This window comes from Phoenix dactylifera, unplaced genomic scaffold (assembly GCF_009389715.1).
Source record: "Phoenix dactylifera cultivar Barhee BC4 unplaced genomic scaffold, palm_55x_up_171113_PBpolish2nd_filt_p 000357F, whole genome shotgun sequence".
NCBI classification, from domain to species: Eukaryota; Viridiplantae; Streptophyta; class Magnoliopsida; order Arecales; family Arecaceae; genus Phoenix; species Phoenix dactylifera.
Window position 1 is genome coordinate 154,218 of NW_024067815.1, and position 24,334 is coordinate 178,551.

The 24,334-nt window shown below is 47.7% G+C and overlaps 1 protein-coding gene and 1 pseudogene across 1 annotated transcript; both read left to right on the forward strand.

Annotated features, from left to right (window-relative positions):
• LOC103718678 lies at window positions 1-10,174 on the forward strand. Its single transcript, XM_039118489.1, has 8 exons — window positions 1-192; window positions 1,861-2,156; window positions 4,140-4,197; window positions 4,553-4,633; window positions 4,730-4,765; window positions 6,830-6,981; window positions 7,112-7,148; window positions 9,154-10,174. The coding sequence occupies exons 1-6, from the start codon at window positions 1-3 to the stop codon at window positions 6,845-6,847; spliced, it is 681 nt and encodes a 226-aa protein (XP_038974417.1). The 3' UTR covers window positions 6,848-6,981; window positions 7,112-7,148; window positions 9,154-10,174.
• The window catches only part of LOC120105753, a 25,829-nt pseudogene continuing 9,715 nt past the window's right edge, over window positions 8,221-24,334 (forward strand).

Below are 24,334 nucleotides of genomic sequence, written 5' to 3' on the forward strand. Positions count from 1 at the left end.
ATGCCCCCACCCCCGACCCCGCCCCTTCACGAGCCCCCTCTTGCGGCCACGGCCCACCCTCCTCCTGCATCTGTCGCGGCCCGTCCTCTTTCTGGAGCCAACGGCCTTGCAGGAGGAGAGGTGTTCTCCGCCGCCGCCGACGGCGGCCCCGCCCCATCCCGCGGCCCCCTCCAACAGCCCGACCCCCCTCCGGTGCCGCTGGCTCGCGGGAGAAGAAGAAAGAAGAAGGGAAGAAGAGAAGAAAAAGAAAAAAAAAAGAAAGAAAAAGAGGAAAAAAAAAGAAAAATAAATAAATAAATAAATACATAAATAAATAAATATAAATAAACAAGTAAATAAATAAATAATATATTCTAATAAAATAAAATAATTATAAATAAAAAAGGAAAGGAAAGAAGAAGAAGAAAAAGAAGAAAAGGAAAAAAAAGAAAAGAAAGAAAAGAAAAAGGATGAAAAGGAAAGAAATAAAGAAGAAAAAGGAAAGAAAAGGAAAGAAAAAAAAAAGAAAAGAAAAAAAGAAGAAGAAAAAGGAAAGAAAAAGAAGAGAAGGAATGAAAAAGAAAAAAAAAGAAAAAAGAAGAAAAGGAAAGAAAAAGAAACAAGAAAAGAAGAAAAAAAGAGAAAAGAAAAGAAAAAAAAAGGAGAAAATGAAAGAAAAAAAATTAAGTATGTGCAGAGAAGACTTAAATGTGTACAGAGAACACTTAACTGATTTCTTTTTCTTCTTTTTCTTTCCTTTTCTTTCTTTTTCTTTTAACTTCTTCTTTTTCGTTCCTTTTTTTTTCCTTTCCTTTCCTTTTTTTTTCTTTCTTTTTGTTTTCTTTTCTTCTTTTTCTTTCCTTTTTTTTTTCTTCTTTGTTCTTCTTCTTCTTTCTGTTCTCTTCTTTTTCTTTCCTACTCTGCACATAGTTAAGTATTCTCTACATCACACAATTAAGTGTGTGCAAAAAAAAACTTAATTGTATACAGAGAACACTTAACTGCGTGCATTACACATATAAGTGTTTTTTTGTATACAATTAAGTCTTCTCTGCACACACTTAATTTTCGACCTTTTCAAAAAAAATAAAAGGGGCTCAAGGACCGGGAATTAAACTTGGTAAAGATATTGGATGAAAGATTTTAAGACCGGTCAACCGGGACTTTTTGTTATAGCGTGGTCTTTTGGAGGGTGGGAAATTAATTATCCCTTTTTTTTTTGGTGTAACGACAGCTCATATACTGCAGGTGTGAAAATGGCCAACAAAATAAGAAAATAAAATACTACGTAATGGCCCTACAACAGACCTACTCCCAATCCAAATAAAATCACCAGAGTGGTGGGCCGCATAGGAGGCCACCTAGTCGGCCGCCTCGTTGACCTTCCTGAACACGTGTGAAGCCTGGTGGAAGTCGCACTCCTCCATCAACCTGCGAATCTCAAAAATCAGTTGCCGATTCTCTGCAGTGCGTCCCCGTCCTCAGATCCATTCAACCACTGAGGCCTTCCCTTCAGTGCCGGCCTAAGGCAAACTCACATGTAACCTTTTTTCTTTTTATTTTGTCTTTGAGACCTTTTCTGTGGTGGGCCTTTTTTAGGCCGGGGTCTTAGGCGACGGTCTCAGTCGTCTAAAGGTTGGGCCGGTCACAGGAGGACTGTTGTTAATATCAAAAAGTAAGGATTATAACGCCGTTATTTTAAACCTCACGGCCAAGGTGAACCTCGTTCGCCAAAGCTTATCCTGCGCCTCCAGCGAAAATTAGCGCGGGCGCTATCCAGTTATTTTAGACCTCGAAGCCAAATGGTGGCGAGGGGCTTCTCTTCCCATTTTCCTCCCTACTTTTCTCTTCTCCTCTTTCCGAAATCTCAGACGATAATAGGGTTTTTCTTTCGAAGAAATTAGGCTTTACGGATTCGATCATCGGAACCTTGAATCGCCTCTGAACGACGAGATTAAGATTTCTGGAGTCCCTAGCTCTATAATCTCCGGGAATGTGGGAACATGGAGGTCGGTTCTACTCGGGGAGGAGGGAAGGGTTGGGAGGCAGGACGTGGAAGGAATAGTGGTGGTGTTCGCGTGGCTCTCGAGCGAGGCGAGGGATCTGAAGCCGTATATAGATATCTACTGGTCCCTCGGGTGGAGCTGCCTCGTCTGCCATGCAGATTTCCTCACCCTGTAAGCTCTACTCCTTAAGTTCCGGGTTGTCCCTTGCTCGCATCCTTTGCCTCTTAGATTTGAATTGTTGGTGTCTGTTTGATCTGTTGACACAGTAGAAAAGCATTAAATAGTTGAGCTTTATGTGTAATCATAGCTCTATGGAGTTCTAATGCAATAATGTTGCAAACTTTAACGTGGTCATACTCAGTTGCCAAGTCAAAATACATCAATTTTTGTTTGTCTTTCTTAGTTTTCATACTAAATTATTATGTATAACTTATAGGGAAGAGGGATGAAGTGTCACAAATAATGCCTTTGATTGAATTTGGAGTCTCCACAAAATATATTATTTGTTTATGTTCGTTCGTGCAATGTTAGGAAGCTTGCTTGCTTAAGGGACTAGTCATTTTACTCGAAGGTCACTGGTTGCCACACTAATATGTAACTGTTATTGTGAACTACATCAATAAGCGTGATGTTTTATTCTTCTGTTACATGATTATGGATCTGTTCCAAAGGTGTTCAGCTCATTGAATATGTTGCCCTCTCTTGGAGTTCAATTTGTTCTACTTAGAAGAATGTTACACCATCAATTGATGCTGTGCAGGGTTGCTTGTAGAATAGAATAATTATAAAATGCTGTTGTTATATTCCATGAATACTGTTGATCTAAAGTTATACCAGTGAATTCGGTCAAAATACAAACTTGGATTAAGTAGAGGTGCATTTTTTTAGTTTGATTTTTCTGGATTTGAAATTTGCAGTCCATGTGCTTCCCAGAAAACCATTTTGTGTACCAAAACCGACACTGCAGTAGAAATGCATTTAAGTGTCAGTGAAGTTTTATCAAGCTAAATCATGGTTCTAGAGATACACTTTTTAGTATATATGGTACCCTTTGTGTGTTATATTTCTAAATATCTTTTTAAGATGAAATATCTTGTGAAAAAGACAAATTCGATTCTATATCTGGATCCCTTCACTTAGATTTTAACCAACAGACCAGCAAGACTTATCGCTTTCCATTTTAAGCGAGATCAGCTTAAAGATCAAGCTGTGATCCAAAAGGTTTGTGAATGTTTTATGACCAGCTTTGAACTTACTATCAAGCTTCTCATTTTATGAGAATTCCTAGCCAAAGCAACTCTGAGCAAAGTACAAGCCTATTATGAAACCTAAAAGCCGTGACCCTATCTTACTGGCAGAACAGTGTAAGAACATGCTCTGGGGAACAGTCATTCACCTACATTTATCACAGAATTTTTCTGACTCATTAAAAAAATGAAATAAACACTTATTTTCTTCTAGTTCAGTTAACTTATCTCTGAAAATGGAATTGGAACATAATTTTGTTTGTTTTTTCAATTTAATTTGATAGAAGAATATCTTTGCACCTGATAAATAATAGCTAGAACTCAACTATTTGCCAATAATTTACATTAGCGAAAGTCAGGACATGGCTATTATGGTTATATGCTAATATAATAAAAGTAAAATTATTGTTGAAGCTTTTAAAATAAAATATTCTAACATATGATTCTTCTGAGTAACAGAAATCTACTAATTTTGCAGAGCAATAATTTTAGAAATTGAGTACATTTTTCTGTCTTTTAAACTATTCTCTGCAAGTGGTTATGTCTAAATTAGGTCTAATACTTTCATTTTTCGACCTTTTAAGTATAATCTCCAAGAGAACTTTCTTTAGCCTTATATTGACAAAAGTATTTTTATGTAAGAAAATTTCATTCATGATCAGAATCTTTGAGGCCGATAGCTAATGGAGGGTCAATTCCAAGGATTTTGCAGTGTGAATTTTAAGCCCCCATATTTAGCAACGGGATTATCAGACTTAAAGTGGCTCTGAGTGAGCTTTTATTTACATTTAATTTCTGTATCTCTGTGATTCTTTGCATCACTCTATGAATTGAATCTTTATTATTTTAGAAGGTCTATAATAAATATCTCAGAACTTTTTGAGCACATAATTTGTAACTTATGCAGATTTTTTTCTGATAAGGCCAGATCACTAGCCTGTGGTGTTCTTGATGAGCTTGTTAAGGTATTATTGTGGTATAGCAGGTTCCATTGGATTATTTTCAAGGCATATTGTCCTGTGATTATACAATATCTTTTATGCAACAAAAGAAACTCTAGTGATTATATGCTTCCTACTGTACCCAAAATGTTCTTGGACTTCGAATAAATTGTAGTCCACTTTTTGGATGAGCTTTTCCCAGAATTTTCATCATATAGCTGTACCTTTTGACCTGGATTGAGTGAAGGTTTGTCCTGGTGAATTCCTGATTGCTGAACCTTGCACATTTGAATCCCTAATGCCGTCTTAATAGAATTTGACATCAACTAGTTGGATTATAATTTGTTTTCATCTTTTTGGTGCATTGCTGGGGAAACAGGAACTGGAGTATAGGCCATTGCCTATTGTACTCGCAACTTTTTCTGGAGGTTCAAAAGGTTGCATGTACATGGTTCTTCAGGTATAAACTTTGATGCTGGACACCATTCAATAGTATGCTTTATGTTTAACTTTCATTTCTGTCAGCTAGTTCTTGTTCTTTTTATTCCTTTTCCAGTTGCTTGAGGGAGAATGCGGTGGACAAGTTAGTCTGGTACACTCATTTACTTTTAGTTGCAAAGCCAATTGCTTTTTCTTACATATTGATACCAACATTTAGCATGCACAATACATGGATTTTTGAAAAAAAAATAATAAAATGGGGCATAATGGCGGGGATTTGAGGAGAAAGATGGTTGGTTTAGGGTCCTTTTTAATGCTCTCTTCCGCAGAGTGACCTATTATGTTATTTAGGATCTAGCATATAAAATAATTAGGAGATAGATAAAGATATATGTAATAAAATTAGAGCTGATTGGATGATGTGGAGAAGTGCATCCGTAATATTATGTGATAGGCACATAGCTTAGAGGCTCAATGGAAAATTTTATAGAATAGCAATAGTTGTATGGCTATGAAAACAAATTAAGTGTGCTAGAAATCAGAATATTAAGATGAATGTGTAATAAAACTAGTTAGGATAAATTAAGAAATGAATATGCGAGAGGAGCTGTAAGAGTTACACAAATTAAGAGCAAAGTGATAGAAGATCGATAGAGATGGTATGGTCATGTATAATGAAGGTTTAAGAAGGCTTCTGTAAGGAGAGGTACATTAGTGGGTGCTGAGATTTGTAAAAAAAGAGAGGAGGAAGACCTAAATTAACATGGATAGAGATTATGTGGAAGAATATGGAGAAACTTGGAATAACATCAGAGGTGGTCCTGGATAGAAATACGCAGCGAATAAGGATTGATGAAGCCGATTCAAATAGTTGGGAAAAAAGCTAGATGATTGTGCTTATGATTATGATTTTTTCCCATAGGGAAGGCGATGAGATTGACCTGTTTCCTTTTCAACTAAGTTATCTTATTGAGACTTGAAATCCCAAAAATAATACTCCTCATGCCTTAATAAATTTCTCTGTTCAAGTTCATGATTACGTGGAGAGTTCAGCTACAAAGGCTACAAAGGCCTCGACACATTAGAATTGCTACAAAAGTCTTTCCCTCTTAAATAATAAAGTTGCGAAAGTTGTGTCTGCATATTAAAGAAATTCAAGAATATAAAGGTTAACTGATCTATATATTCATGCCTTCACTATCTATGTTGCATATATCATACAGAACCTGCTGAAATCTATATGCAAGGAACTTAGTTGCCACAAAATTTAAATGAGCCAGTGATTAATGAGGTAGTATTTTATGCCTATTAATCTGCTACTGTACTTGTCCATGCAGTTGAAGTGGTAGGTGGTCTCCATTATCGTTAAATTCTAAAATTCATGATCCAGATCTTACAATCTGGATCAAAATGGCCCTAAGCGATCCCAATCTCATTTCTGGATTGGGATCAAATTAGGAACATAGGATCTAGATCCGTATTATGAATTAGACAGACTCTTAGTTATTGGGTACAAAATGATGCGAGGCCCCATTTTCTATAATTTATTTGACCATATGACTTTAGTTACTTATGACTCATAAATTTTGCATAGTAAAAATTAGTAAGCCTGCTATTGGAGTTTATGGAATTAAAAGTAAGTGGTCGATTTTATATTTTTAAAAACTAAAATTAAATCTTATCCTTCTTTCCTAAGACATTTTAACTAACTTGATATTGACGTAATAGGTAATATATAAATATCTTGAATTACTATAAAGAATGTTTGTTTCATAATGATCTTATGTTGGTGGGAACAAGATATCTTATATGTATGCCTTTTTTTTGTAAAATTTCATACATGTATGCCTTTTTGTTCTCCACTAATATTATCCTATATACATTTAACTCATTATTTAATTTTCGTTTTTATTTTATATTTTTAATTTTTGGAAGAAATCAGAAAAATCTTACAACTTGCTTCTGATCCACAATCCCATTGGATCTCACTCACTCTATGATTTATGAGTTGTATCTTAACAGCATTGGTTGTCTCTATTGATTATCCCTTCCATTTTTTGGTTTTGATTATGGGGTATTGGTGATTCTAAAGGATTTGGTTGTACTTGTCAAGCTTGTTTGCTATTATAGGAACAGATATATGTGCACTACTTATTTTAGTTGTGTTTATTAAATTCGAGATATTTTTAATTTACATATTATTTTCCTTCTGAAGGATGATATCAGCTTGTAAGAGGCTGCATCTGCGGACAGATATATTCAGAAGATGATGACCTTGCTCCCTACCAAATCATCTCTAGTTTTGCTCAGCATATGCAAGAGCTTGGTGGCAATGTCAAGCTAATGAAATGGAACAACTCCTATCATGTAGGTGCATCCATAACTAGTTTTTGTTTTCCATTCCAACATGACATTATTATTTTTTTCCTTTTTGATTAGATCCAACATGATGTTATTGAACTAGTAATGTTTGATGGTTTTTTCCCCCGAATTGCAGAATATACCTTGGAAGAGGAGTTAACAGAGAATAGTTGGTATGAGTGCTGCACATGCTTGAGAATGAACAATCCATGTGAAGCTTTATCTGTGTTTTATTCCTAGCCGTGTATACGGTGTAGGGACAAGTTCTATAGAGCATATGCTGGCTGGTTGCTAGCATAGTATGGAATCTATGGATTATATTGCCATATTGTCCTGACACTTGGCACATGCTGACATGAAAATGATGCACAAGACCACTAAAATGTACTAAATTGGCAGCTTAATGTGCACTAGCTAAGCCTTTTTATTTTGCATTTCAATTGATTTTGGTTTCCTTTCTAGTAGGAAAACATATCTCGAGTACTTAGTTACAATTTTTGACATATTTATGTACTCTACTGAAAAAGCATAGACATCGAAGATTCATTTTGGAAGCTTAACATGAGTTACATTGAACTATGAATAGTTCGACTAAGATCAAGCTTCTGTCCAAATCTTAATGCCCTCCACACTTCCATTCATACTCACTAGGAACTAATTTTTCTACAATGCAGTGTAGCTAATAGATGTCCAGAATTGACCACTCCTCTTCTAGGCTTCTAATAATGTCCTGGGTATGCATTGTCTTTTCTACTGCAGAGATTACATCGCAGAAGTGTGATGAAAATCCATGTATCTATAGGCATTATAATTTCCATGTTATTTTATATCATCTGTACATGCTAGAGAAGTACCTTTACAGAGGTCACTAGACAAATGTTGCCTCACATTGCAGCATGGTGCTTTTATATGATTTATAACACAGCACAATTTTCAAAAGAGATTGGTTAGCGTTACAGAGGAAGAGTGTCATAAGAGGTTATTTTTGATTGTATTAAACATTATCATTCTAGACTAAGGATCAGCCCTAAGCATATGAAATTGTTAATAATTTGGTGGTGTCCCTGTGGCTCTCTATATGTTGTTTGGAAAGAATAATTGCTTATTGATGAGATGATACGATATCTAAGTCAGTAGATATATGTAAAGTTTAATGTGCAAGTTTAGTGGAAATACAAGGAATAAAGTTTAGTGCAAGGATCATTTATTTTTATTTTTATTTATAAAATTTTATATGATGTAGAGATGGTACTTGGATTTGCTAAGGAGGAGAATGGCAAAGAGACATCTGATCAAATGATTCCCTACTGGATGAGGTTGAGAGGTTCTTGAGGTGTCTTATTTATTTATCACATGCTTCTGAGCCTAAAGGAACACTTTATAGGACATCAAAATGGCCAATATTCTATCATGGTTTACAATGTAAACTGTAAAGGCATGTAGGAGGGGTGCACGACAAAACCTGAAAAGATTTGTTTTGGAATGAACACATTTAGGGAAGGTTTGGGGGGGAGGGGGCGGGGGAGGTCAGGTTTGTCATTGCTAATCATGTATCAGAGATGTGAAGAGGCCTGATTAGACTCAAGACAGAGAAGAAAATATCGGAAAATGTAAGATTAAGATGGGGTGAAATTGTACCGATGCAGTAGGCAATAACGGTGAATATTCTCCATAATAGGTATATGCTTTGGAGAAGAATTCTTATTTTTTAGATTAGTTTAATGGACTTGTTGACTGTATTATTGTTTATTGATGGAACCATATGAACCATATGCGATGTTTGCTTTTCTGAACTACAGATAAACTAATTTGTAGAAGTTTTAAATAGTGATGTGTCACTGGATGGAGGAAAAGGTTGGATATGACATGGAAAACAATTACAAAATAGGTTCCACAAAATTTCCTGAGTGATATTAGTTTTGAAGATGCAGTTATTGTGACTAGACACTGGAGATGCATCAAACAATTGAATGGCATTCTCATGAACATAGTTGTTAGATGTGAATTTAGGAGCAACATTAACATTTTAGCAGTAGATGTTACAGCAAACTGAAAGCAATACAATATTACTGGCATAAAAAATAACTGTATCGTGTCGTTTATGTATTGTAAGCAATTTCTGTCAATTCTATTATGCTGCAAAATTGAGATGTCATTATTATATTTTGTTTTCTTCAGTGCATTACTCGTATCACCAAACTGAGTACAAGGATGCTGTGTCTGAGATGCTCGTTGGAGCAACTATAACCTATTCTCAGAGAAGGCAACTAAATGGTGAAACACTGGGCACGGGAGGTGCATGCAACAAGATATCAGAGTTTGCAGTCTTCATGAAGCAACAGTGTGCTCAAGTGAGAGTGTTAGAAGGGTAGCTATTGGTCCAAGTGACCATTTCTTCTTGCCCAGCTCAATGGAGTCTAGTGAAACTAAAGATGCTGCGTCTTTGCTCAAGGAGCAGATGGTGGAGTTGTTCCATCTACCTAGTATCAGTCCCAAATCCAATGGGATTCTGGGCCAAGTCCTTGAAGAACATCGAAAGGTTGGAGTATTTAGACAGTGTTCTCCTTGAATGGAAGGCAGATGCATGCTTCTTCTCATAGGCATGACCCTTTCAATCCTCTCAAATGCATACGCCGCCCTAGATTGTAAGGTGGAAACTCTGATGAATTTCAATGTGAATTTTGACTGCTACCATTGTTCGGCCTTAGATCCCTGGATTTGCAGGAAGAGAATGACAACTGTGCAGGAGCGATGAGGCATGTAAATATTCTGTTTAACCTTGTAGCTTTTTTCCCCCCTTGGCACATATTTTACGGTAGGCATGAATTGTTGATAGTTAATAACAGTGGGTAATTAATTTTATAAATGGGGCTACGTGGGAAGAGTTTGAAACTTCATGCATGACAGTTCTGGGCCTTAAAGAAAAGATTTTTTGGTCGTTAGAACTTCAAGCCGCCATGTGTAAGGGTTGTCCCGAATGCCAAGCTTCCTGGGACCAACTTCTAGAAGTCTCAAGGATCACAGAATTTTCTCATCTTTATCTTGTAACCATGATTTTTAAGTCTTTGACCAAGAGAATGCGTCAGCTCTTGGGCCATAATCTTGTAATTATTTCTCTCTAAAGGTAACAGTTGCCTGTTCTATTGGCACCAACTTTCATTGATTCCTGAAAAAAAAAAAGTCTTCGCACTTGTAATAATGAAGATCCTTCTTTGGTGTTGGCAGCTTTTGAAATTATAGAAACAGATAAATAAAATAGGAGATAAATGTTGAACTTGAGGATTATGTGTCAGTGCAATTATTGAAAAAGCATCGCTGGTTCTGGTGCGTAGAACTGTGCAGAAATTTCCCGGTCCAAGCTTATTGCAAGACTGGACAATACCTCTAGGCGCTTCGAACCCAATTATAGTCCTGAACCATGAACATGAAGAGCCGATAAGGACATCAGGCATTCATAACAAGGCTCAGGAGTAAGAGGAGACAGAGGAATGGAGAAACCAGAGGGTTATCAGAGTCCAATTATGCAAGAAACACTTATCACAGTTGTCAGGACTGTCTGGGTGTTCAAGCATACTGCCTTTCTATTAGATATCCTCTTGCTCGGATTCGACAAAGATATTTTTACTTGTTGCCACCAAAATCCAAGCTGAATACATCGAATGAGCGGGACAATTGGTGAGTAGTCGGATATGCTTGGATGAAGAAGTTTGCTTGATGCTAGCTTTCAACTTGAAAACAAAGAAGAAACACCAAAGGATTACCAGAATTTGTTCAGCCAGACCCTTTAATGCCTTAGTCAAGTAAAATTATGGAAACACAATGAAGCTTTGAGAAGAGTGAGAATAACCAAAAAAAAAATATATATTTGGAGGTGCCTTTATGCTACTTATATAAGATGAGAGTTGGCGTCCATCACCAAGTAAAGAGAATATGCATTTTAACAGCTTGATGACCTTCTATATGTCATGCACATCACGGAGTTTAACTGCACACGTTGGTAGGTTGAGCTATAACCACCGCTTGTTGGAAAGATTTTAAACATCTTTATGGCACCTGTTGGGGGGAACAAGATTTTTCCCCAAATGACGCAAATGTCCCTAAGGAGCCGCACGACCTCCGACCCTGGACGGCCGAAGTCGGCGTCCGACCTCGGGACACCCGACCTCAAGACGACCGACCTCGAGACCTCCGATCTGAGAAAAACCCCGATGTTCGAGGTCTACTCTTGTCAGCCACCTACTACGGCCGTGCACCTCTGAGGTCCGGCCGAAGACCATACCCTGACGCCCCTCTGCCATTTATTGCGCATGGTCGCTGTAACCCTCCGGCTCACTCCACAATAAATGCGGATCTCCGGCTTACTCTACAATTAATGCGGATCTCCGGCTTACTCCACAATAAATGCGGATCTCCGGCTTACTCCACAATTAATGCGCATGGCTCCTGTCATCTACGGACTCTCAGCTCTCCATGGCAAATTAGCCCAGCAGAGTCTAGTCGACTATGATAAGTCTCTGATCCCGGCCATACCTCCGACACCAATGCAATAATTCGCCTGGTAGCGTGCTAGTTCGGGCTGTACGACGCCCTCACCGCCGACATTGGTGCAATGATTCGCCTGACCGTGCGCCGACCTGAACAACATGCCGAGCCGTACTACGGCCTCGCCCTGTTACATCGCAGGTAAACCGACCCCCGCCTATAAAAGGGAGCCTTGGCCTCTCAGGAGGGGGGAAAGATTGATGCACTCTACAGACACTATTTATCTCCCTTTTTACACTATTTGCCCCCTCCCTGACTTGAGCGTCGGAGGGCCGGCGCCGGAAAACCCGGCCACCGGTTCGTGTGCAGGCACACAGACGGAGGACGCCGCCAGCTGACGGATCGCCGCCTCGCCACGAGGACCAGCTGCTCCTTCTCCCCGATCACACCAGACAGAGGACGCCGCTCGCCGACGGACCGTCGCCCCGCCGTGAGAACTCGCCGCTCCCTCTCCTCGACCGAAGATTGCCCCCGGGTCCAATTTCCAGCAACAGTTGGCGCTAGAGGAAGGGCCCGAGTAGCAGTCATGAAGTTGAGAAGTAAGGGAGCCTCTAACATCTCCCGGCGTCCCCCACAAAGCCCTGGACACTCCGTCCAGAATTCTCCAACTCCGGCTGACCCAGCTCCTCAGGTTCAGCCGGAACAGTTCGACGCCCTGGTACAGCAAGTCCAGGCCCTGGCCACCGCCGTTCAGGGTCTGCGGTGCGAGGAAGCCTTACCTACGCTCCCCCCACGGGCCCAGGCCCCGCCGGAGTGTCTCCCCAACGGCCCGGTTTTTCCAAGCCAAAACTTGCATGGCTCCTCCAGAGCCAACAACGGAGAACGAGCTTCTCCCTGGAGGGAGTTACCGGGAGAAGGTTTCGACCAGAGGCCCCAACTTTCTGAGGCAGAGTCAGCCCCAGACCACCGTGAGCCGGCGCAAACCACAGCGACAATCCCACGGATGGGGGAGCTCGACCGGAAAGTTGAGTATCTGGAGCGCCAGATTGCGGCGCTCCACAGCAAGAAGGCAAGACAAGAGGGAGACTTTGAGTTCACTACCAAGTCCCCCTTTTCCCGCCAGATCGAGGATGAGCCGGTTCCCGCGAGGTTCAAAATGCCTTAAGTGGAACCCTACAGCGGGACGACTGACCCTCTCGACCACCTGTAGAGCTATCGGGCCCTCATGGCCCTACAAGGGTCCTCGGAGGCCATACTCTGCAAGGCCTTCCCAGCAACCCTCCGAGGGACCGCTCGGCTTTGGTTTTCGGGACTGAAGCCGAATACGGTGTCCTCTTTTGAGCAACTCGGCAGACAGTTAGCTACCAACTTCGCTGCCAGCCGGCGCCAGCGACAGACGTCAGACTCCCTCCTCGACATCAAACAGAAAGAGGGGGAGTCCCTCAAGGAGTACCTGGACCGCTTCACCGCTGCTACATGGGAGGTTCGCGAGCTAGACCAGTCGATAGCCATGTCGGCTCTGAAGACTGGGGTTCGCTCCTACCGATTCCTCTTCTCCATAGAGAAGAGCTTCCCGGCCGACTTCACCGAAATGTTGGCCCGAGCCCGGAAGTATGCCAAGGCCGAGGAGGCAGTCGCCTCCAGGCGGGGAGCAATCGAGTCCGCCTCGAAGAAGCGGAAGAAGCGCCGCGAGGAGCGCGGCTAGCAAAGGAGCCGGTCTCCCCGCCGAGAGAAGAGTCTCCCCAGACTGAGAAGTCCGCCCCGACAGCAGAGGCGACCTCAGCAGAGGACCTCTCCTCGACCGAGGTCCCCACCACGGCCTCGGACGTACCCGGGGAAGTACGAGAACTATACACCCGTCAACGCTCCCCGGGCCGAAATCCTGATGGAAATCGAGGGTCGGGACTTCTTCCGACCCCCGCCCCCCATGCGAGACACGGGATTCCCCCGAAATCTCAGGAAGTATTGCCGCTTCCACCGAGATCGCGGGCACGACACGGAGAACTGCTTCCAACTCCGGGATGAGATAGAAGCGCTCATCCGGCGGGGAGTACTCAACCGTTCGTGAGGAACCGACATGAGGAAAGGAGGCCGGCGGAGAATGTCGCACCAACCGAAAATCCGGGCGACAACAGGCCCATCGCCGGTACCATCAACATGATTGGGCGGGCCTCGGCAGGAACAGCCGCCCAGGGAGCACCCCCGAAGCGCCCACGTACTGATGAAGTCATCTCGTTCTCGGACGAGGACTTAGAAGGGGTCGAAACCCCTCATGATGACGCTGTGGTCATCTCTATGATTGTAAACAGGTTTGATGTAAGGCGTGTCCTAGTTGACAATGGAAGCTCAGCCAACATTTTGTATTATCATGCCTACCAAAAAATGGGAGTGACAGAAGGGTATCTCCGGAGAGTCAATGCCCCATTGGTTGGGTTTACCGGAGATGCGGTCCCGGTTGAAGGTGAGGCTAGCTTCCTTGTCACAGTCGGCCTCGCCCCCCGAGAGAGCACCGTGAGGATGGACTTCCTGGTGGTCCGTCTGCCCTCGGTCTATAACGCCATCCTTGGGCGCCCTGGGCTAAACGCCCTTCGAGCCGTGGTTTCAACTCGCCATTTGCTCGTGCGTTTCCCCACCGGCCAAGGAGTAGGCGAGGTCCGCGGAGACCAGCTGATCGCCAAGCAATGCTACATGGCAGCCCACACAGCAGAGCAACCGACCGAGGCGCCGGACCACCCGATGGGCCCTTCGCTGCCCATAGAAACCCTCGATGCGAGGGACACCCTCTGGAAGAAGCAAGTAGAGCCCGGTGAGCTCCTTATTCAAATCCCACTACAAGAAAATTTTTCCGAGCTAACCGTGCAGGTCGGCTCCGGCCTCGGTGCCCACGAGAGGAATCGCCTCGTCAGCTTCCTGCGGGACAATGCTGACGTCTTCGCCTGGTCGCCCGCGGACGTGCCAGGAATTGACCCTGAGGTCATGGTCCACCGACTCCAGGTGAGGCCAACCAGCAGGCCTATAAAGCAGAAGAAAAGAGGCTCCACCCCGGAACGACAACGAGCTGCGGCTGAGGAGGTGGACAAACTCCTCGGGGCCGGCTTCATCCGGGAGGTCTCCTACCCGGATTGGCTCGCCAACGTAGTCCTCGTAAAGAAGGCCAACGGGAAGTGGCGTATGTGCGTGGACTACACCGACCTAAACAAGGCCTGCCCGAAAGACAGCTTCCCCCTCCCGAGCATCGACCTGCTCGTCGACTCCACTTCAGGACACCAGCTGCTAACTTTTATGGACGCCTTTTCAGAGTACAATCAAATTCGAATGGCGCCAGAAGACGAGGAAAAGACGGCCTTCATCACCGACAAGGGCACCTACTGCTACAAGGTGATGCCCTTTGGTCTGAAAAACGCTGGGGCCACCTATCAGAGACTGGTCAGCCAAATTTTTAAAGACCAGATCGGCCGGAACATGGAAGTCTATGTGGACGACATGCTGGTGAAGAGCCGAGCGGCGGAACACCACATAGCCGATCTCAACGAGACATTCGCCAAGCTCAGGAGATACCAAATGAAGCTTAACCCGGCGAAGTGCGCGTTCGGGGTCACCTCGGGCAAGTTCCTGGGTTTCATAGTGACCCAGCGCGGAATTGAAGCCAACCCGGAGAAAATCCGGGCACTGCAAGTGATGTCGCCTCCAAAGACAGTTAAGGAGGTGCAACGGCTCGCGGGGCGGGTTGCCGCCCTGAGAAGGTTTGTCTCTCGGTCAGCCGAGCGCTGCCTCCCCTTCTTCAAGAGCCTCAAACGGCCGAAAGACTTCCGGTGGACAGAAGAATGCCAGCAGGCCTTTGAAGAGCTTCGGAGCCTTCTGGCCTCTCCCCCACTGCTCACCAAGCCCCAGAAAGGCGAGATCCTTTACTTATATTTGGCCGTCTCCCCAGCTGCAGTGAGCTCAGTCCTTGTCCGGGAAGAGGACAAGCTCCAAAAGCCGGTCTATTACACCAGCCGGGTTCTCAGGGATGCTGAGACCCGATATTCTAAACTTGAGAAGACCATCTTCGCTCTCATCATCTCGGCGCGGAGACTCAGGCCTTACTTCCAAGCCCACACGATAGCTATATTGACCGACCAGCCTATGAAGCAAATATTGCAGAGGTCGGATCGTGCGGGGAGGATCGCCAAATGGGCGGTCGAGCTCGGAGAATTCGACCTCGAATATCGGCCCAGGCCGGCTATCAAAGCTCAGATACTCGCCGACTTCATCGTGGAGTGCACCCTTCCGGACGACCCCGAGCGGCCACCCGAATCCGTGGAGGAGGCCCCGAGGCAGCCATGGGTCCTGCACTCGGACGGGTCTTCGACCTCGGGGGGCAGCGGGGCCGGACTTATCCTCACCAGTCCAGACGGAGTGGTGGCCGAGCAAGCTTTGCGCCTCGAATTCCCGGCCTCGAACAATGAAGCCGAGTATGAGGCTCTCATCGCCGGGCTCAAGCTGGCGAAAGAACTAAAAGTGGGAGACCTGACGGCCTTCAGCGACTCCCAGCTGGTGGTGAACCAAATCCGAGGAGACTTCGAAGCTAAAGAGCCATCCATGCAAAAGTATCTCCAAAAGGTGCGGGAACTCACGTCTGCCCTGAATTCTTTCAATATTCAGTACATTCCCAGAGCGGAAAACCTCAGGGAAGACCAACTATCCAAATTGGCAACTTCCCGCATGAGCGAGCTTCCCAAGGGAACAACGCTCGAGTACCTCCAGATCCCCAGCACGGAGGAACCCGAGCCCACCATGTGCATCGACTCCGAGCCAAGCTGGATCGATGGGCTCGTCTGCTACCTTCAGGATGGAACCCTACCTCACGACGAGACGGAGGCTCGCCGAATCAAGCGCCAGGCCCCCCGGTATGTCTTGTACGAGAATAGACTTTATCGGCGATCATTTACTTCTCCCCTTCTCAGATGCCTCCGCCCCTCCGAGGCGGACTATGCCCTCCGAGAGGTCCATGAAGGGATCTGCAGAAATCACCTGGGGGGTCGGGTATTAGCCCATAAGGTCCTGCGACAAGGATATTATTGGCCCACACTCCAGAAGGATGCAACGGATTTCGTCCGGAAGTGCGATCGGTGCCAACGAAACGCCAATGTCCAGCGCCGACCTTCAGCTTTGCTGACTTCCATCATCGCCCCCTGGCCGTTTGCCCAATGGGGGATCGACATCCTGGGGCCCTTTCCCCTGGCCACCGGACAGAGAAAGTTCCTGGTCGTCTCCATCGACTACTTCACCAAATGGGTCGAGGCCGAACCCGTCGCCCGGATCACCGAGCAAAAGATGCGGGACTTCGTGTGGAAGTCCATAATCTGCAGATTCGGACTACCCCGTATCCTTATATCCGACAATGGTCGACAATTTGACAATGTTCATTTCAGGAAATTTTGCTCTGAGCTTGGCATTGATCACCGTTTCACCTCAGTCGCTCACCCCCAGACAAACGGAGAAACTGAGGTAACTAACCGCACTATTTTGCAGGGGCTCAAGGCTAGGCTTGATCGGTCCAAAGGACAGTGGGTCGAGGACTTGTACAATGTCCTTTGGGCGTACCGGACCACGTTCCAACTGCCCACGGGAGAGACCCCCTTCAACCTGGCATACGGCACTGAGGCCGTCATCCCGTTGGAGATCGGCCTGCCTTCTCCAAGAGTGGAGCATTACGACCCCGACACCAATTCCTCCCAGCTCAGGAGCAACTTGGATCTTGTCGAAGAGACAAGAGAGGTCGCCCGGGTCCGCATGGCGAGATACCAACAGCGAACGGCCCAATACTACAACGCCAGAGTCAAGCCCAAGCTCTTCAAAGTGGGGGACCTCGTCCTCATGAGAGTCGAGGCTTCTCAACCGACCGAGCAAGGGAAGCTCGCCCCAAATTGGGAAGGGCCGTATCAGATCGCCCGGGTGCAACGACCAGGGGCCTATAAATTAAAGTCCCTAGAGGGGACCCTGATCCCGCGAAGCTGGAACTCCGAGAATCTACGAATGTACTACCAGTAAAACCCCTAGGGGTTCATGACAATCAGGACAATGGACTCAGCTTCCTTTTTGCAAATAATTCTCCCATCTTGATGGCTGTAACTCTCTTCTAACGTTGGGTCGTCTGTGATCCTCAGATTCTCCGGCCAAAATCGGGACGCCTCGAGGCTCGACCGTAGAGTCCCAAACTCCCTCGACCTCAAGAAGTATCGCAGGACGATGAAAAATCGGCTTGGCGCAAGAATCCCTCGACTAAGGTCGGGATGCCCCGAGGGTCGACCGTAGAGAACCAGACTCCCTCGACCTCGGGAAGAAGCCGTAAGGGGTGGAAAGGGTGGCTCCACCCGGGGCGCCACAAAGTGGACCCCCGGGAGCGGTCGACGATCCCCGATTCCCGAAGCGAGCTTTCCCCCGACTAAGGTCGGGATGCCCTGAGGGTCGACCGTAGAGAATCAGACTCCCTCGACCTCGGGAAGCGCCGCAGGTCGGTAGAGCGTACCCAGACCCGCCGACCTGACGAAAGATCCCTCGACTAAGGTTGGGACGCCCCGAGGGTCGACCGTAGAGAACCAGACTCCCTCGACCTCGGGAGGCACTACAGGTCCGCAAAGCGTCCACGGACTCGCCGACCTGACACAAGATCCCTCGACCAAGGCTGGGGCGCCCCGAGGTCCGACCATAGGGTCTCAAGCTCCCTTGACCTCGCAAAGAGCTACAAATCAATAAAGCCTCCCCAAATCCTCTCAACCTCGGCAGACGCCGTTGGGTCCGTGAGAAGCCCGAGCCCCCTTAAAGTCAAGAATGACTCCGGAGGTCGACGAGGAAGGGAGGCAACCTACTCCACCATGCAAAGCATAACTCTAAGAATGCAAGAGGTACATCTAACTAGACGCCCTCCTTGTCAAATTTTATCTACATACTGCTGAGCAGAATCTCATCCAACGTTGGAGTCTTATCCCGCCCCGAAGCCGGGCTTCTCCAATAGGTCGGCTTAAGACCGACCCCCTAACTACATTATGCATGCTCCGTTCATCAAGTCTCCGCAATTTGTACAAAGGCTTCATAAATTAGGGCCCAACTCGGCTCTTCTACGTAAACTCCGACGTCCGGCTGAGAAAGTGGTCCCGGCCACGAGTGTACCAGCCAAACACGGGTACCAAGGCAATCTTTGAAAATCCCAGCCTTGCTCACCGAAATCTCGGCAGAATCCGAGAACGATAACTACGAAAACCTTCGGCAATAACTTGTTTATTAGCCCGCGCTCCCTACGAGGGGTTCAGAGTTGAGTTCGGAAACCCGACTAAACTCCCCGAATAGCAGCACGCACAGACCTAGTCCGGTCTTACTTGAAGGGCTGAGGCCCGACCTCAATGCCTGGGGACTTTCCTAAAGGCTAAACGTGATGACTTCCACGACTCTCAGATCCGAGTTATAGGACTTAGAGAAATTTTCTAAAAAACCTAAGACTCGGAGCTCCCTTCGGTCGGAATGACTGGAATCCGAGAAGGCTAAGGTGTAGCCCGGGAAAAAGGGGCAACTTCGTTAAGCAGCCCGAAAATTAAATTACAAAGTTAGAGGTCGTCAAGGCGGTTAGCTAAGGCTCTAGCCTCATCCACAACAACAGAGGGAAAGATGAACACAGAATGACAAAAATATTTTTTCATTGACAAAGGGCCGGAAGGCCAATTACAAAATTGGAAGTCGGCCACTCAAGGGCCGACCTCGGATACAATGGAAAAAGAGAAAGAAAAAATAAGATATACGCTAAGTCCTAAGCGGCGGGAGCAACATCCGGGGGGTCGTTCGGCACATTGATGATCTCGGGGTCTTCGGCCGGCATAGGCTCGGGGTCGGGGGCAGGGGCCTCAGGTACCGCCTCCGGGACGGCGTCCGTCTCGGCCGCCGGAGCCGCCTCCATGGCGCCGACCGCCTCGGCCACCCCCGTCGAAGGCTCGGCGGGGTCTTGTTCGTATATTCCCGCCTCGGATGTCAAAATGGCGGGGAGGCCTTCCGTGTCGGACCCCCAGCCCAGGTCCTCCCTCGGACGGACTGTCGAGAGGTCGTACTGAGGGCAGTACCGGCGCATCTGCAGCCGGAAGTTCTTGAAGCCCCGGAGGAACCCGTCCACCATCTCCTCCTCCAACATGTCGCGGAACTCTTGCGACTCCTTGAAGAGTTCCACGGCATGGTCAGCCCGCTCAAGTGCCCTCTGCTCTCGGGCCTCGAGTTGCTCGATTCGGAGGCGGGAAACCCCGTCCTCATACTTAAGGGCCGCGACCTCGGCCTGGACCTGCCCCAACCGCGCCTCCGTACCGCGCATGGCCGACCTGGTCAGGGCATGAGCAGCCCTTTCCTCTTCAAGCGCCCCCGCCATAGCAAGGCGCTCGGCCTCGGTGGCCGCCCTCCGAGCTTCGGCCTCGGCCAACGCCGCCTCCAGCTCGGCGACTCTCTTCTTGGCCGGCTCCAATTGTCGGCCGAGCCGCCAGGCCTCCTCTTGACAGCCTTGGGCGATAGACACCAAGGCGTCGAGCTCGTGGACATGCTGAAAAGAAAGAAACGAAGATATCATGAGTTGAAAAACACACAAGTTTGCTAGTAGCTTAAGAAAATTAAGAAGGAAGCTTACCCGGGCGGTGTTGCAGTAAGCACCGTTGACGACCTCCTCCAGCGGAATGTTTCGGAAATCAGCCCGGTCCGCTGGAAGCATCGCACGCCGCAACACGGAACGTGCGACCTCGGCATCATGAAAGGCCGAACTCCCCTCGGGAATAGAGGAGTCCGGCTCGACTGAATCTTCTCGGAAAGCCCGGGAAGAGCTCGGCACGATCGAGCCCGAGGTCCCGGAGCCGCTCGCTTCGGGGCCTCGAGTAAGCCCGGGTTCTGGCTGCCGCGGCCGGGCCATGGACGACTCCCCCCGCTGGGCAAGGGGGGCAGGGCAAGGAGGGGCCGATGCACCCGCCTCAATGGCGACCCGCACCCGCCTCGGGTCAGCTGTGGAGGCCCCCGCCTCGGGGCCACTCGTCCCGGTCGACGTAGAAGCGCCGTCCGTCCTCGCCCTCTTCCGAGGCTGGGGTATGGCTCCCCCGGCCTCGGCCTCTCGCCTTCTCAGGCGGGAAAAAAGTGATGTGTTGCTGGTCGGCATATGGGGAATATCTGAAATCAAAAATTTCGTTAAGTGTTAGACCAGTGGCAGTAAAACCAAAGAACGAGAAAAGAAAGTAACGTAACCACCCTTACCCTCGGGGCGCGTCGAGCTCAGACCCACGCTCGCCAGGGCGTCCTCCCGCAGGAGCTCGGTCAGGTCGTTGCCCCTTCCGAGGGCTCGCAGAGAGTCCAGGGTCCTCAGCTCCCTCCTCGAGGGCTCAGAGAGCTTATTGAGGGCCTTCAACCGAGGGTTCCCCCACCTCGGGTCGAACCCCCAAGGCGCCTCGGACGCCAGGAAGAAAAATTTCCCCTTCCACTCATGAATCGAGGAAGGGGCACCCTGGAAGAGTGACATACCGCCCCGAAAGGCGAAGTATAGCCACCCTGCGTCCGCCGGGTTCTTCTTTAACAGAAAACACCGGCGGAAGAGGCCTACCGAGATCGGGACCCCGTGCCCGAGGCACAGGGACAAGAACCTGATTATGGTCCTCCACGAGTTCGGAGCCAACTGCGCCGGGACAAGCTGGTACTCGGCCAGCAGGTTGCTCACGAACTCGTGGGCGGGAAAACGCAGGCCAGCCCAAAGTGTCTTGCGGTAGACCGCGATCCGACCTGGGGGCGGCTGCGTCACCCTGTCCCCCGGCCCCGCAGTTTCAAGACGAAACCCGGGCTGGAAGAAGAACCGGGAGCGGATCAGCTCCAACTCCTCCCCCGACAGGCTCGACCCCACTTCCTCAGGACCCAAACCCATTCCCACAGAAGAACGAAATAAAAATTAAAAACAGCGAATGGAAGCTGGGGAGGAGAAGAAAAGAGGAACTCTAGCAATTACGGGGTAGGAACCTACTGGACATCGCCGGAAATCGCTCCGGGCACCAATGGCAAGGTTCGGTTGAGGAAGGAAGCAAGGGAGAAAGACAACGAAAATAAGAAGCAGCCAAACAAGACCTTTAGGGCAACCTCGAGGGGTTTATATAGACCCCCCTGACGGCCCAGATCAACGGGGTCGGTTCCCATCCCTCGATCGGGTTGCGCCACGTGTCGACCTCGGAAGCCGAGGCACCGTATTCACTCCGGATTAATAAATCGGGTACGAAATCGAAGCGTTGTCCCATCGGATCTCGGGGCCTCATCATGGGTCCGCAAAATCAAATCGTCTTGAGGAACGAGCGGACGCCGCCCCCGCTCCCCTCATTTAATAAGATCTGGGACACGTGGAGCCCCGATGTGGCCTCCACCTCCCCGAAATTATGATCCAGTAACACGAAAGCGGAAGCGTCCGACCTTAGGTCATGCCGCGTGTCCGCTTTAGACCCCGCAACGGCACACTCATTGATGAGTAAGGGGTCTCGATTACGGGATCGAGACACCGCCTCGACGAGCTCGAGGACCCCATCCTTTATCCACCGCAAAGCAACCTCGGCAATTCAAGAGACGCCACCCCCGCTTCAAGAAGCGTAATGATACGAGCTTCATCATAAGCTCGCTGACTAAAGCAGCCTCGAGACGCCAAAGGGCGCAGGTTTCACCATGAAAACTCCGAGAAGCGTAAGGACGCGGACGAGATTCGCCCCCCCCCAACTTTAATGATAGACTTTACTTCCCACGTCCGAGCCCACAAGCCGCTCGAACTCGGAAGTCGGGGGTAGTGTTGGGGGGAACAAGATTTTTCCCCAAATGACGCAAATGTCCCTAAGGAGCCGCACGACCTCCGACCCTGGACGGCCGAAGTCGGCGTCCGACCTCGGGACACCCGACCTCAAGACGACCGACCTCGAGACCTCCGATCTGAGAAAAACTCCGATGTTCGAGGTCTACTCTTGTCAGCCACCTACTACGGCCGTGCACCTCTGAGGTCCGGCCGAAGACCATACCCTGACGCCCCTCTGCCATTTATTGCGCATGGTCGCTGTAACCCTCCGGCTCACTCCACAATAAATGCGGATCTCCGGCTTACTCCACAATTAATGCGGATCTCCGGCTTACTCCACAATTAATGCGGATCTCCGGCTTACTCCACAATAAATGCGGATCTCCGGCTTACTCCACAATTAATGCGCATGGCTCCTGTCATCTACGGGACTCTCAGCTCTCCACGACAAATTAGCCCAGCAGAGTCTAGTCGACTATGATAAGTCTCTGATCCCGGCCATACCTCCGACACCAATGCAATAATTCGCCTGGTAGCGTGCTAGTTCGGGTTGTACGACGCCCTCACCGCCGACATCGGTGCAATGATTCGCCTGACCGTGCGCCGACCTGAACAACATGCCGAGCCGTATTACGGCCTCGCCCTGTTACATCGCAGGTAAACCGACCCCCGCCTATAAAAGGGAGCCTTGGCCTCTCAGGAGGGGGAAAGATTGATGCACTCTACAGACACTATTTATCTCCCTTTTTACACTATTTGCCCCCTCCCTGACTTGAGCGTCGGAGGGCCGGCGCCGGAAAACCCGGCCACCGGTTCGTGTGCAGGCACCCAGACGGAGGACGCCGCCAGCTGACGGATCGCCGCCTCGCCACGAGGACCAGCTGCTCCTTCTCCCCGATCACACCAGACAGAGGACGCCGCTCGCCGACGGACCGCCGCCCCGCCGTGAGAACTCGCCGCTCCCTCTCCTCGACGAAGATTGCCCCCGGGTCCAATTTCCAGCAACAGCACCTTTAATGAAGATTATGTAGCGAGCTGCCATTGATCAGTTAGATGATGTCAGCAGAGGTCAGATCCGAGATATATCACCACTTATTGTCTATTGGGGCTCGATAACTAATGATTAGACCATTATAGTTCATGCGGCCTTGTCATGTTTTTTCTTGTGTTTTTTTGAGTATAGAGGACATTGAATTGGAGTCACTAGTTGGTTTGAAAGGTCAGAAGAAAAATGATGATATTGAATTCGCTCTATTTTCGTCGTGCCTGATTGGCCAGCACAAGAACCCATTTTAGACTATATAGAGCACATCTAGAATGCATGGCTCTCCATAAACAAGGCCCCAAATGCATCGTCACAAAAATATGATGCTAGATGTGGCGATGGTTTGACGCGAGAGAAACACATCTATGGGGTGGCTCCACGTACCTACATTCATTCTAACATTTCGGATATGATCAAGTTCTCAGCATTGACTTATGAAAGAGGCCGCAGAAATCATCATTCGGCGACCGACTCCTTCTTCCCATGGCGTTGACAAACCGAGTTCTTCCCATCTCAACTCCTCGGTCTCAATCGCAGATTTTGCTGCCAAAATTGGCCATTTTTTACCGCACCAAATCAGCGAAAGGTGCAGAAAAGCTGCCCGTGTTCGGATAACCCCCTTTCCTGAATCCCAACGTAATCGTAATGATGTCCGATTGTGCGTTGAGATTATCATAAAAAATTGCACCTGAATCAGACGGAGCCGATTGAGATATCGTGATTGCCAATGTGTGATGATAGGTCCCCATCATTTCAGGTGTTTGTTTCGTTTGCTTTGGAACCCAGTAGGCTGGTCCACCTGCACCATCACAAAACACACGCAACCAGGCTAAGGATGAGACGGGGGAAATTTGAAGAATAAGACTCGGAACAGACAAGCAGCACAATGTCAAACCTCCACGATATTTTCCTTTCTGGTCCCAAAAGACTCATTGATGTGGAAGACTTACGTTGCAGATGCTGATTGGTGTACCACGCTGTTTTAGTACAATGCATGGTCCAAGCTCATCCTCTTCCTAGAGAAA

Coding starts and splice junctions, on each gene's coding strand:
- LOC103718678 (XM_039118489.1), top strand. CDS start 1: ATGCCCCCACCCCCGACCCCGCCCCTTCACGAGCCCCCTCTTGCGGCC. Junction 2,157..4,139: donor CATGCAGATTTCCTCACCCT/GTAAGCTCTACT, acceptor TAACTTATGCAG/ATTTTTTTCTGATAAGGCCA. Junction 4,198..4,552: donor TTCTTGATGAGCTTGTTAAG/GTATTATTGTGG, acceptor CTGGGGAAACAG/GAACTGGAGTATAGGCCATT.